We start from the raw sequence: 13,081 nt of genomic DNA, 5'->3' as shown, positions 1-13,081 counted from the left end.
CTTCTACTTCATTAAAACGGAAAGGTTCTGCCCATCTTCTTTTGTCTCATGCTGGATGCAGAAGCTCAGAGAAATGATCCTCTCTCAGTCAGGCAGTCCAAAGACAATAGCGAGCATTTAGCACATGCAACACTCAATCTCTTAAAAGCAGAGCCAGGCGGTTAGGAGGCTGGAGGGTTCTGGCAGGCCGGGGGTTTGGGTCTACCTTAGCACACCTATCCTGTTACCCAGCCCCACGCTATCCACGGCTGTATCTCCTGTCTGCCCACACCTTTCCTCCCTCCTCGCTGGAGCTGCAGTATTTTATCCATCCTTCTTTTACTCTTTTACTAGAAGATCAAACGGTCTTGGGGTTGAAGAATGTGTTGGGCCGAGCATCTTTTTCATACCCAGACTTCACTCCTTATGAAAGCCGAGGAAGGCACTCCAAGGCACATATGGTCTGAATGAGTGTACATTTCACTTTCTGAACATGTGAGATGGGGTGTGTATGGCAAGCTGTATCAGTGACTCTGTTATATATAGATAGATAGATAGATAGTGAGAGAGAGAGAGAGAGAGATCAGTATGTTTTGGATGTTAAGGCTGTTCTCTATATCTCCACAGTTCAGGACAATCAGAAGAAGGCCATAATTGTGTGGAATGTTTGTACAATTACAAATCAGACTGAGGGATGATGTATGATAAGGTTTCTGGGCTTGGAAAACACTTTAACTTCTTTCAGTTCCTTCTTCCACAAAGAATTTTGATTACGCCATTATGTGATTGTGATTTACTGTGATTTAGTAATGTGTTTTATATTACAAATTCTTCTCATCATCTGAAATCATTTACGTTGTGTCACTGTTTATCACTTTTTTTTTTTTTTCCCTCCCGAAAATTGGCTCCCCCTGTACCAGTCACATATGGTAACGGATATTTTATTTGTGTCCTGGCTTCTTAAACGTGCTTCCTGCTTGGAACCGTTGCTGCACGGTGGATATCGGCCGGATCGTGTTGCTAACAGGGCTCGTCTTTTTCTCTTTCGTACAGATTATTCCCCCTCTCATAGACCTCAATCAGAACCGCAGTAAGCTGAAATTGTACATTGGCCACCTCACAGCCCTTTGTCATGAGAGAGACCCCCACATCCTGCAGGACCTGGCTCCACCCTCAGCTTACCACCGCAGCCAGAGGGACGCCTGGGAGGAGGAGCTACAGAAGATGAGCATGGAGGAGGTGGGTGATGATTGATTGGCGGTTTTTGCACTGATTATTGGCATCACTACACTTATTCCATGATCTCTTTTAGCACTAAATGTCCCAACGTATGCGCAAAAGAACGTACACGCGAAAGATTCGGTCGCGAGTGGACATGGTACTGCAAAGGTTGCTTTAGATACTTGGATTTGTCGTCATTGATTATTAAACCCATCTGGCTTGGCCCATGAGTGAGCCCCTAGCTGACACTAAAGCACACTGCCCATAAATCTCCTATTGGCTTTGTGAATCAGACTGGCTGTGTGTAAATGCCATTAGGCCCCTTTATAGAGTAAAATGTGTTCCTACAGAAAATAAATAGTCCAGTATATTGCTTTTATTAGCCTTAAATTCTCTTCCTCGAACAAAAGTTTAGTTCAGATGCTACACGACTCCTTTCTTAAAGCCAGAAATAAAGGAAGGAGGGGATTTAAGCGGGACCGGGAAGGAAACTTCACGTGAAGATTTCATCTCGCCCTGATAAATCATTCCTCAGGAATACATAAGTGTGTAGGGTTTTTTTTTGTTGTTTTTTTGGCCCCACCTTTTTGAAGACATTATTCTACTTGCCATGCCAGTAAATTCTCTGCAGAGAGTCAACAGGTTTAGTTCCTGAGGCATATTTTCCCAATTTTGCATCCATTTTGAAACTTTTGCAATGCCATGAAAATAAATTGTCTGGAAGTATGCATGTATGCATTATACTCATGTTAAAACAACCCTCATTCTTCAAGAAGAGTGATATGCAGCAGTGCTGCCAAGCTCCGCACAATGCTCATGTGTTTCCCAGCACAGTGAACTGTCTTCCTGGCAGGTTTTTGGCTCGACTTCACATTATTGAAAAGCATATATATATATATATTTATTTTTTTTTACATGTATGCTTCTCGATGATGGCCATTTGGCTTGATGATAAATGCTGTTTAAAAGTTGTTGTTTTTTGGTCGTTTTTAATTTCCTTACTTTTCTTCAATGTGGAGTAGGGGAGAGAGATGTCTGTGCATTTATTTTCCTTCCTGAGCGACTGCTTTCATCAGCAGGCATGCGTACCGAGAGAAAGGCTTTTCCAGTCTTTCCAGAAGACCGTGCGTCGGTCATCACGGGCCTGTCCGCTCGACAAATACTCAGCAGGCCTCGATTCTCTGTCGTCATCATGAAATTGAATTATTTGCAGTGATTTAATCGAGACAGCGCTTTGGCCGGAATTACAGGAGACCTGCTGGGGTTAAAATCAGCAAGATGCAGGAGGTTCAGGTTGTTTGTGCCAACTTGTGTTCTTGCTCCAAGAGGTGCTTCTGATGGATGCTCTAGTGCAGGGGAGTCCAATCTTATCCTCGAGGGGCCGGTGTGGGTGCAGGTTTTCATTCTAATCAAGCAGGAGCTACACCTGATTCCACCCGTTTAATCAGTCGATCTTGGCTTTCCGTAGACTCAGGTGTGGCTTCTGCTTGATTGGAATGAAAACCTGCACCCACACCGGCCCTTTCCGGATAAGATTGGACACCCCTGATCTAGTGGATCAGATGGGCTGAGCTTCATCTGAAACACAATTGGGTTGCCATTTGCATTTATATATACATTGAAATTTTTTTTTTTTATACAGTTTTTGATGTTGAATTTAAGAAAACATGCATTTAAGCATTCAGGTAACTGAGTTTGCATGGTTTCTTTGCTGCATTTTGCTCTTAAATAAGTAACAGGTTGAGTTTTTAGCACCGAATTAGCAAAAATGTGGTTAACTAGCATCCATGCTAATAGCCTAAGGACTTTATAATGATTGACCTCATTTGGATAAAAGTGTTGTTCTTGTAGCTTGAAAAGAAAGCAATAAGAATAAGAAGAGAGAGTATACTTTCCTGAGTGGTTAAGATGTTTGTCTCCTGATACGGAAGGTCGCGAGTTCAAATCCAAGCACTGGCAAGCTGCCCTTAAACCTCCGTGGTGTAAAAATGAGATGAACGGAAGTCGCTCCGGTTAAGGGCGTCTGACGGTCGGCATAAATATAAAAGTTCTTATGATCTTCGGGAAATTCGGATGATGCAACTTCCTGTTACAGACTCGATTTTCGGAATATTCCAGGTCTTTCATCGGGGTGAATGTGTTCAGGTGACAGGGTTGAGTGAATGCGAACTAAACTGAATGCTTTTCATGATCTGTAATGGATGACCTCTGGAGAAGAGTGTTTCAGGCAAGAGATATGAAATAGGATTGACACATGAATGCAAAAATAAGACATTTTTGTATGCATGAAGTGAAGTTAAAGTGGGCTGGGACAAACAAGAGTGCTGTATATGTTCAATTCAATTTATTTCCAGTTTAGAACACATTTAGGAACAGCTGACGCTGACCAAAGTGCTGTACAGCTTAGAGGAATTAACAGGTTAAGAAGGCACATCAACATTACGGCACAAGACAGGGTAACAAAACAAAACACTATATATATATATATATATATATATATATATATATATATATATATATATATATATATATATATATACATATACATATATATATATATATATATATATATGTATATATGTATATATACATATATATATGTATATATATATATATATACATATATATATATATATATATATATGTATATATGTATATATACATATATATATGTATATATGTATATATATATGTATATATATATATATATATATATGTATATGTATATATACATACATATACATATATATATGTATATATGTATATATATATGTATATATATATATATATATATATATATGTATGTATATATATATATATGTATATATATATATATATATATATATATATATATGTATGTATATATATATATATATATATATATATATATATATGTATGTATATATATATATATATATATATATGTATGTATATATATATATATATATATATGTATATATATATATATATATGTATATATATATATATATATATATATGTATATATATATATATGTATATGTTTGTATGAAGCCCAGTTCTACAGAAATGTGGCCTCACGCTGAGCGCTCACCACCTCTCACACCTTGTCCCTCAGACACACCTGCCAGGTCTCATTTGGCCCGGTCCAAAACAGAGAGATCGTGAATATTTCAATTTCTGCCGAGTCGGACACTTTAAAACCGCACACGTATACCATATGACGTTCTCCATACCAAATGGATCTAAAGCATTTGGTGTGTTCGATAATGTGCATGTGCATGCCATCTGTACAGTTCAAGGCATGTAACCTAGGGTGAGATTCTGCTGTCCGCGTTCGGAGTCTCCCTCTAATAGCAGAATCAGTCTCAGATGTGGGATTGGAAGAGATGCGCGCTTTCACGGGATTGTCTGACGGATATCTTCCTTGACCTCTCTCCTCATCTACGTATTTGGAAGTCATCCCCCCTGCCTGTTGGCTTACTCTCCTTCCTTTATTATGCTTTATTACCGTGTACTGCAGCGATATTGAAGATCGCTATCTGCTTCATGACATGAGAGGAATCAGATAGCAGAGTGCTTGGACCTGCGTGGAGTCGCCGTTCATCCTCCGTCTGATCTGTTGTAATTCCCTCATGAAGTTTCTTATCCCGCATTAAAGCTACCTCAGAAGAAAGGACTCTGATAGGCACTTTGAGTGGAGTGCTGTTTAGGAGCCGTGTTCTGAACCCAGTCCCTTCGTAAGAGCAGCATTCGATGGTCTTCAGCACGTCTGTGGTTTTAACCAGACCTCAGATTTATAGGAGGATGTGCTCCGTTTTAGCTCCTGAATTGTTGCAGGATGCAGTGCAGAGCTTGGTGATGGAGACCTTTTCACAGGAGCCCTTAGCAGGACATGTATTTAAAAACCTGTACTATTTAATTCTCCATCCTGATTGGTCAGAACGTGTCGATTAGTTTTTCTGAACAGCAGCTCTGACAGTCGTTCCAGCTGAAGGTTTATAGTAATGACCTCGTTCTAATACCTTATCGTTTCCGTATTAACACCCTTACACGGAGTTTTATGTACGGAAGACACTTCACATAAACAGAGAACACTGAGTATTGTTGATGTTTTTGTTTTGTTGTTGTTGTTTTTTTTTGAGGAGAAGTTTATTTAGCATTTTTGGAAGGAGTCTCCAGTGTCAGCGCAAGTTGAAGCTGTTCTTCGTCACAGGACAGAGGAACTTGGTAACATGACAAGCTGCATGTTTTTTGGTTTTTTTTTGTCTTCACGAGAGAGAGAAAAAAAGACAGACTGGTGAGGGAAGGCTGTTTATAGCTGCTATAACGCAAGTGATCACATGAACTGATGTTACACAACTTTAAACGTAACTACAAATGGATTAAACATATGTCATTCTTTAACGAGTTTAATATTGTAATCATTGGGAAATTACTTTTTAAGTCCAATGCTTCAGGATCACCTGTTTGTTTTTTTGTTTGTTTGTTTGTTTGTTTGTTTTTTCCCTATAGCCGCACACCTCCATATGTTTTCTTCCTGGAATAGGATCTCACACGTTTTTAGAGACTCATTCACACCAAAAAGTGTTTCTTGGGTATTACATTTTCTCAACGCAGGTGCGCTCTTATTTTAGTCAGCATCTGAGTCCACACCAGCGCCCTGAGACGCACGTAGTCACGTCAAGTGAAAACGCAATCCCTTCTGCATAACGCGTTTTTTTTTTATTTATATATATATATATATACACGCTGTGCCCATTTCTTTTGTGAACTGTAAACTCCGTAGAGTTTGCAGTCGAATCACACACTCCCACTTTATATATGTTTACTTTAGACGCGTATAAAAAGTTTTTAAGTGAACTGGGTTGTAATTACAGCCTTCCTGACTTTCCCCACCCCTTGTATTCTGGTAACACCGTTTGAACATGTATGTGTTAGTTTTCAAAATGAAAGCATAAATAATGCAAGTGGTCTGAGGATTTCTTCAATTGGATCCAGACAGTAAATTTAAACACACACACACACACACACATATATATATATATATATATATATATATATATATATATATGCACGTTTTTTACGAGCTCACGCCCCGCCATTTATTTCACACACTCTGGCAGACTCTTTACAGCCAGCCCGCCTGCTCATCCTCTGTTGTGGTCAGTGCTGGTTTTATGACCTCATTCTCCATGCCGCCTTTTTCTCTCCCTGCTGCTCTACATCTATTTATTCATTTCGTTTTTTTTTTGTTTTTTTTTTTTTTAACAGGATGCTGCATTTCTGTTTCAACGACGGGCGTAGGAAGGTTTTTCATCCACACAGTGACCCAGAGGTCCTGCCAAGATGATAAGCTCCCCGAACTGCATTTTGTCAAATCATGAATTAATTGTAGTGAAACCAAAACAAAGCCTTTTTGTGTACATAGTAAATCTAATAATGTTTTAAGGGTTTAGGGAATGCCGGGTCATATGTGAACTTGTCATCTAGTCAGTGACTCACGAGGAAATCCGAACCGATTCGTCCTTTTTTGTTTGTTTGTTTGTTTGTTTTTGTAATGTTGATCACACCTCTCTTAAAGTCAGAATATCTCTGATAAGCGGTTGCCCAAATCGTGCCAGTGATGAAGGTCTTTTTATGGTGGAAAAATAAATCCGCAAACGGGTTTAACCTGCCTCAAAACAGCACGGGGAGAAATATTACAAATGAGAGGATCCAAAAGCTGCTCGGAAGATATGAAAGAGGTTGGTGGTGGTGGTGGTGGTGGGGGGAGAAAAAAAAAAAAAAAAAGCGCCAGAAAGAATCAGCGAAGAGTTCATGCAAAAAAGAAAACAAAAAAAAAAAATCTGAAGAACAAGACGTTAACAAAACTAGGGGGAAAAAAAGCAGGGATACACGAAAGAAGAAAAAGAAAGTATCTGCCAAGACGTGCAAGCCAAACACACACAGCATAGTCTTAACCCTGAAGTGGGGTAAATCGTCTCTGGAGACAGTTCTAAAGGGTGAGCCTGCAATGTATTAGAGAGTATTTATATCACTTTCAGCAGTGGAGATGCAAACTTTTACCCCGTTATACGCCGTTCCTTTCCCCTCCTGTTTTATTTAGCAGTATCTGTTAAATATGTTTGGTATAAATTAGTACATCTCTTCTGCATTTTCTGTTAAAGATATGCAAACATTTTCACTTCGCTGCACGTAATCCAGAAAGTCCTGGGGGCTGATGTTAGATGATGTGACGTTTCTAGTCAAAATAACCTATATCTGTTTCCCTCCTCTCCTGCTTTCTTTTTATCTATTTTTCTATCTCTTTCACTCTTTCTCACTCACGTTCTCTTACACACACACACACGGATGTTTGTCAAGTCGGTTTGGACAAGTCGGTGCTACGTGTCCGTTTTATTTACTTTGATCAAATCAGGAAAGACCGTTTAAGTGAATAAGGTTCCTTACCGTTTATCAAACATCACACAGGGCCAGAGAGAAATATGATGGGTATCAGCGTCACGACAGCCAGCAGAGCTTCTGCTGCCAGAGCTTTTCGATTCACTGCGTGTACTTAAAACAGCTTAGCGGAGAGCGTTTCACTGTACAAGCTGCAAACGTACTGTTTTCTGAGTTGTTGTTGTTGTTGCTCGAAATGAATAAATAAACCTCTGGTGTGAAAGTGGCACCCCGGCGGAGCGGTCGCGAGCCGCGCTGGTAGATGCGTGACCGTTCCCAGCGCAGCCTGCTGCCGGATGCCTGTCGTGGCCAGCTGCTGGCTGACGGGCCCATGAATCCTGGGCAGCGTAAATGCAGGCTAATTTAAACAGGCAGGAAATGGGAGTAAACATGGCAGAACAAGGCCGCAGTGAACCGTGCATTATATTACAAACTTATTTTCACTGATGTAAAAATATCTGCAAACAGATGAAAAGCTAACAAGAGGGGTCAAGATCGTGTAACGTTTTTGTCTTTAAATTCCCCCGTAGCTGAGCTGGTGTGCCACCAAGCCCAAATCAGCACTACTTATTTCTTATTAGAGGAGAACGTGAACTCATCAGAGATTTCGTTTAAAAACCAGTAAAATAATAAAAAAATAAAAATATCCCGAGGTTTGTAATCAGACGAAGGCGTCAGTGTGTGGCTGTACACTATCCGCCGTCTGTTCTGAACGACCCACTTCACATCTCGATAGCTCTGACGGCTATTTCAAGCCGAGCTGAACATGGAAAATGTCACATTTGATCTTTTCACCAATTCCCCACCTTCGCTCGAGTTTTGTCTCAGGTTTTTGCTGTCCTTGGCTTAGCCTGTCAGCAGCCGTACTCGCTGCGCCAAAGCACACACAGGGCCTATCGTATTAATAAAAACCATTAGGCCGACTTAAGAGAAGACATTTATGAACCTCCATGGTTGAGTAATGGATTTTTACACACGTGTAGTGAGCTGTTAAGTTCTTTTAAAGAGCTACTAGCAGTGCAGGAACTTCTACAGAGTGAGGAGCTGACGACTGGCAGGAAGAGAAGCCGATGCTGCTCCGTCAGCTCGTTCAGCGGTCTCGATCGGTCTCGATCGGTCTTAATCACTAGTCACTAAAACTCTCCAAAATACTCGGAAGGAACTAGAAATCTCGTTTTCTCGACTAGAAAAGAATCGTGAGATTCCACCAACGTCCGCTCTAGTCTGTGTGTCGAAATAAGCTTTGTTTAATAGTATAAGCACATCTTTACTGTACGGAGCGCACCTGCATCGAAAGCGCTGCAAAGATCAATTCCACTACCCTAACAGATGCACGTTTGTGGTGCGCGGTGATGTACGGTGGGGTCCGAGACCACGCTGAGACAAATTCGGGAGCTTGTTTTCATTTAAAACCGTGAATAAACACAGATTTGTATTTTTGTCAGATTTAAAACAAACTGTGCTGTTTCTATGTCTGTATTTAAATGTACGCGAATGTGTGGTATTGATTGTGAACACCGTTGTACTAAAGGTCAGATTTCCCTCGAGTCTTATCTCTTCCACTGAAGCACGTGTTTAGACACAACACAACACTCGGTGGTGTCGAGGCTCGAGTGCACGCGGTCATTAAAGTAAAATGGGGAGTGTTGTTTACGACCGCGTTTGACTGCAAATCCTCATCAACATCGTGCCTACATTCCTCTTCTGGTTGGCACTGGAAACTTTTTTTTTTTTTTTTTTGCTTGCTTGAGAAAACCTTGCAAAACCTTTCCGCCTTTCCAGATATAAAAAGGACTCCACCGTCGAAGTGCATGGAGAAAACGCAATCTTTTGCGCATCCTGTGCGATCACGTGAGATCTGCTTGCTTGACCAAATGATGTTCAGCTCTGAGCAGAACTCTACAGGGTAATGATATAGTGGGGTTTCTCCCTTCTACCTCTTTTCTCTTTGTGGGTCTGTCATTCTTATAATTTAATTCCTGGCTCTGATTGTAGTTCAATCCAAACTGTTATCCCTCTGGATTTAAACTCCACCAGTTTTAGAACAATACGAGTAAACATTTGCAAACCGGTCTGTAGAAATACGTAGTTTGGTCCGTGGCAGAGCTCGAAAACAAAACAATTCCGAATCCGCATTGAGCGCTGTTGAGTTTTGAACAAGTTACCTCAGGGCTTGAAAATGCTTACTCGCAATCATAGACGCAAACATATGCCTCGGGCTCAGACTGAGAATCAGCACAAAAAAAACAAAAAAAAAAAAGTAAAAGCGGACTTTCATCATGTTGTGGTGGGCATGTGTGCTAAAGTTATTGCAAACTAGGCTTTTGGTTGTGATTGTGTTCGAAATTCAGCACACCAAACTGTTTGACCTCATCCAGCATTGTGGTTGGCATCGGGTGCAACTTGTGCGTCCACTCCTGGCCACATTAGCCCAGAAACACAATTAGACGTGATTGATGGGCTGCACAGTTCAGCCTGAACCTCATTCTCCAGGCATTTCCAATCAGATGCGGTCGGTCCTGTTTAGAGCAACAACCACAACCCTTCACCGTTAGGGCAAAGTCCAGTCTCAGCCGAGTCCACTCTTTTCTTATAGGGAGTGTCATTGAGTTTAGTGTCCAAAGCGCAGTTTAAAAATAGACCGAGGAATAAAGATTTAGTGGAAAAGATGCATCACCCTGGATAGCCGAGTTGAGGATAGAGAGAGAGAAATCTTTATTTAAAATGTCCGTTCTTTTATGAGAAGAAACTGTTATTAACTGAATGTCCCAGACGACACGCGAACCTGAAAAACACAGGATTGTGTCTGTCACACAATAACCGTCTTTAGTCATCTTTGCTCATTTGCCTTAATGAATATGCAGTTTGGGGGCGTTTCTATCTAAAAATGTATAATTAGCCGCCGCAATGAGATTCGCTAAACCTGAAAGTGGCTTCAGGAATGGTGACTGTGTACAAATTAATACGCATGAAGGGCAGGTATTAAAGACCAAACGATTTCGTTTTAATGATTAAAATTATGATTTTAGCCTTCTGAAATAATCAGAATGCTTTTGAACACACTTCATCCTGCGCGATGTGTAATGGTGCATCCATTCGAAGGAAAATAATTCTCTCTTTTTTCCTATTTATTTTTTTTATTCATTTTCATGTGATTCATTTTCATGTGATTCATTTTCATGTGATTCATGTACATGTGATTCATTCCTTTTTTTTAAATATCATTCCCTCCACCGCCCAAGACATGATGCAAGTATTCCTTGTAAATCTCTCAATTGATCTGCCTTCACACACAAATTAGTACTATTTGTTTGGGATCTTAAGAAATCCTGGCCTCTGTGTACATTATAACATTACCGCTAACTCGGTCCTGCTACGGACGGACGGTGCGTTTTTTAATTCGGAGATTCTTAATGAATTTCATTGCAATCCTTGTCCATACACATACCGTATAGTAACGATCTGTCCACTCCAGTAGAGTGCACACCTTCACCTCTAACCCCTTGTACCTGAGCTGGCCCGACCTTGGACGACGGAGAGTTGAGGTGTCGTTTGTGAGAGCTGTCAGACTCTAAGACACACCGTAGGGAGAAATTCCACTCCAGCGCTAGAAAGGGAACTCCGTTGGGGAGCATTAGCGCTCTGGCTTGGGGAGAGGGGATTTCAACAGAACGAGGGAAGATTGCAGTGACCTCATCTTGGTTTATAAAGGTGGGGGGGGGGGGGGGGGGGGGGGGGGGTTGAAGGGGCACCCGAAGCTTGCGGGGGGATTTTCTTAAAAGCAAGCAATTTACGCAGTTAAATGCCCCCTCCTTTAAAACGAGTGTCTAATTTTGCTGAAGTGAAAAGCACCATTTCCCACTCCGAGAATCATTACTTTTATACTTGTCACATTTAGGGGAAAGTCTGTCATCTTTTTTTTACTTTATGCAGATTTATTGAAAGAGATTTTGATTGCTTTAGCAGATCTGCAGATTTTAGACCTAGCCCCTAGTCTCCTTTTTTTTTTTTTTTCTTTTCCTTTCTTTCCCCCTCTTCTCTTTTCCCCGACTCCATCCTGGCATTGATGGAAACTCAGTCTGGATCCAGCCAAGGACAGGGCTTGCCCATGGCCGTCATCTTTATCCCTCTGATTTAACCACCATGCCAGGGGAGTACTCAGCTCACAGCCTAATTTATATCCATGTCTCTCTTTTTCTCCTCCTTGCTTTCACTCTCTCTGGGGCAGTATGAAGGGGAAGTGAGGTGGAAAGACAAATGTAAGTCAGGACCAGAAGGAGGGATGAAGGGGTCAAAGGTTAGACATGATGAGCAGCATGAGGACAATGGCTGGAAGAGCAGAAGGATCCAGTCATGTTGGAGATTTTGGATGTTTGTGTGTGTGATCCTGTTTTTAAGCGTCGTACAAAAGCATGGTTGCTCAGACAGGACTCTTTCATTTAGGATTTCTCCACGCATGTTCAAGCCATCTCTCTCTAGTACTTGTTCATCCTCTGGTGAGAGACTTGAGTTCTTTCTGCACTCATTATAATCCAGCTGCTGTTTATCTGGAGCTCAGAGAGCACCCTAGCAGTAACGGTGTGATAACACCCGATAAGAATCCACTATGATAACAGAGTAACGCACCACAAAACATCCTCTCTCACTGCTTCGCTGCCCATTTTTCTCTCCTCCTCCTCTCCCCACCTCAGGGTTTTGGGTCAAGGCTGAGAAAGGAAACCGGTTTGGGAGACAGATAATGAGACAGATACGTCCTTCTTATCTAAAGCTCCGTGTTATCTTTACTGCTCTGTTTTTTCAGAGGATCTTTACTAAGTAGACATAGTAAAGTGGGGAGAAGCGGCAGCAGCCTCGCTGCGTGTTCTCTCTAACTCCCCTCACTAAGTCGCGTTGAGGTCTTGGACTAATCTTAGAATAAATTACATTGTCAGTGGAAATTCTCCTTTGAAAGTCATTTATGCCTGAACTCTGGTCTTAATCAGCGTCTAACAAAAGACCCCGTTTGTTTCCATCAGACGGATGTTCAGCTTTGCCGTAATTAGCCTCAAACTTCCAGCGTTCTGTTGGATTAATAAACATTTTCGCATGTTTTTTCCTTTCGAATTTCACTGGTCCTATCAGAGCTCGTTCCTATATTTATAGTGTGTATTTATTATCATGTTCAGTTGGTGGAAACATTTACTAAGATCATAAATACCGAGTACTAATTTGCTTATAAGTCACATGTGTAGTTAGTGGGGGGTCTTGCAGGCTATTTACAAAGAAGAATTTGCGTAAATAGGGTGATCGCATCGCTTCCGAAGTCGTGGAGGAAACAGTATGCTAATGAGGGTTTCGCATGTGCAGATTGCTCTCAATAGCCGTGGCGGGTTCAGATTTCCAAGAGATCCAGGCGAACACCGTGACAAAATCGTTGCGGGGGCGGGGGGGGGGATGTCCGGACATAAGAAGAATAAAAA

General features: G+C 41.2%; 1 protein-coding gene across 6 annotated transcripts in view; it reads left to right on the top strand.

Moving 5' to 3' along the window:
• The window catches only part of erc1b (ELKS/RAB6-interacting/CAST family member 1b), a 212,586-nt gene that overhangs the window by 189,435 nt on the left and 10,070 nt on the right, over positions 1–13,081 (top strand). For 4 of the 6 annotated variants that reach the window (XM_047162090.2, XM_053688508.1, XM_017494190.3 and 1 more), the window contains one exon: positions 1,033–1,218. The exons of 1 other annotated variant lie outside the window; for it this stretch is intronic. In XM_047162090.2, the coding sequence (XP_047018046.1) occupies positions 1,033–1,218 (186 nt within the window). Of the gene's footprint in view, positions 1–1,032; positions 1,219–13,081 lie in introns of those variants that run through there. One more of the 6 variants, XM_017494198.3, reaches the window with a different exon arrangement.

This window comes from Ictalurus punctatus, chromosome 19, assembly GCF_001660625.3.
Source record: "Ictalurus punctatus breed USDA103 chromosome 19, Coco_2.0, whole genome shotgun sequence".
Lineage (NCBI taxonomy): Eukaryota > Metazoa > Chordata > Actinopteri > Siluriformes > Ictaluridae > Ictalurus > Ictalurus punctatus.
The sequence above is the reverse complement of the archived record's forward strand: the minus strand, read 5'-3'. Positions and strand labels throughout refer to the sequence as shown.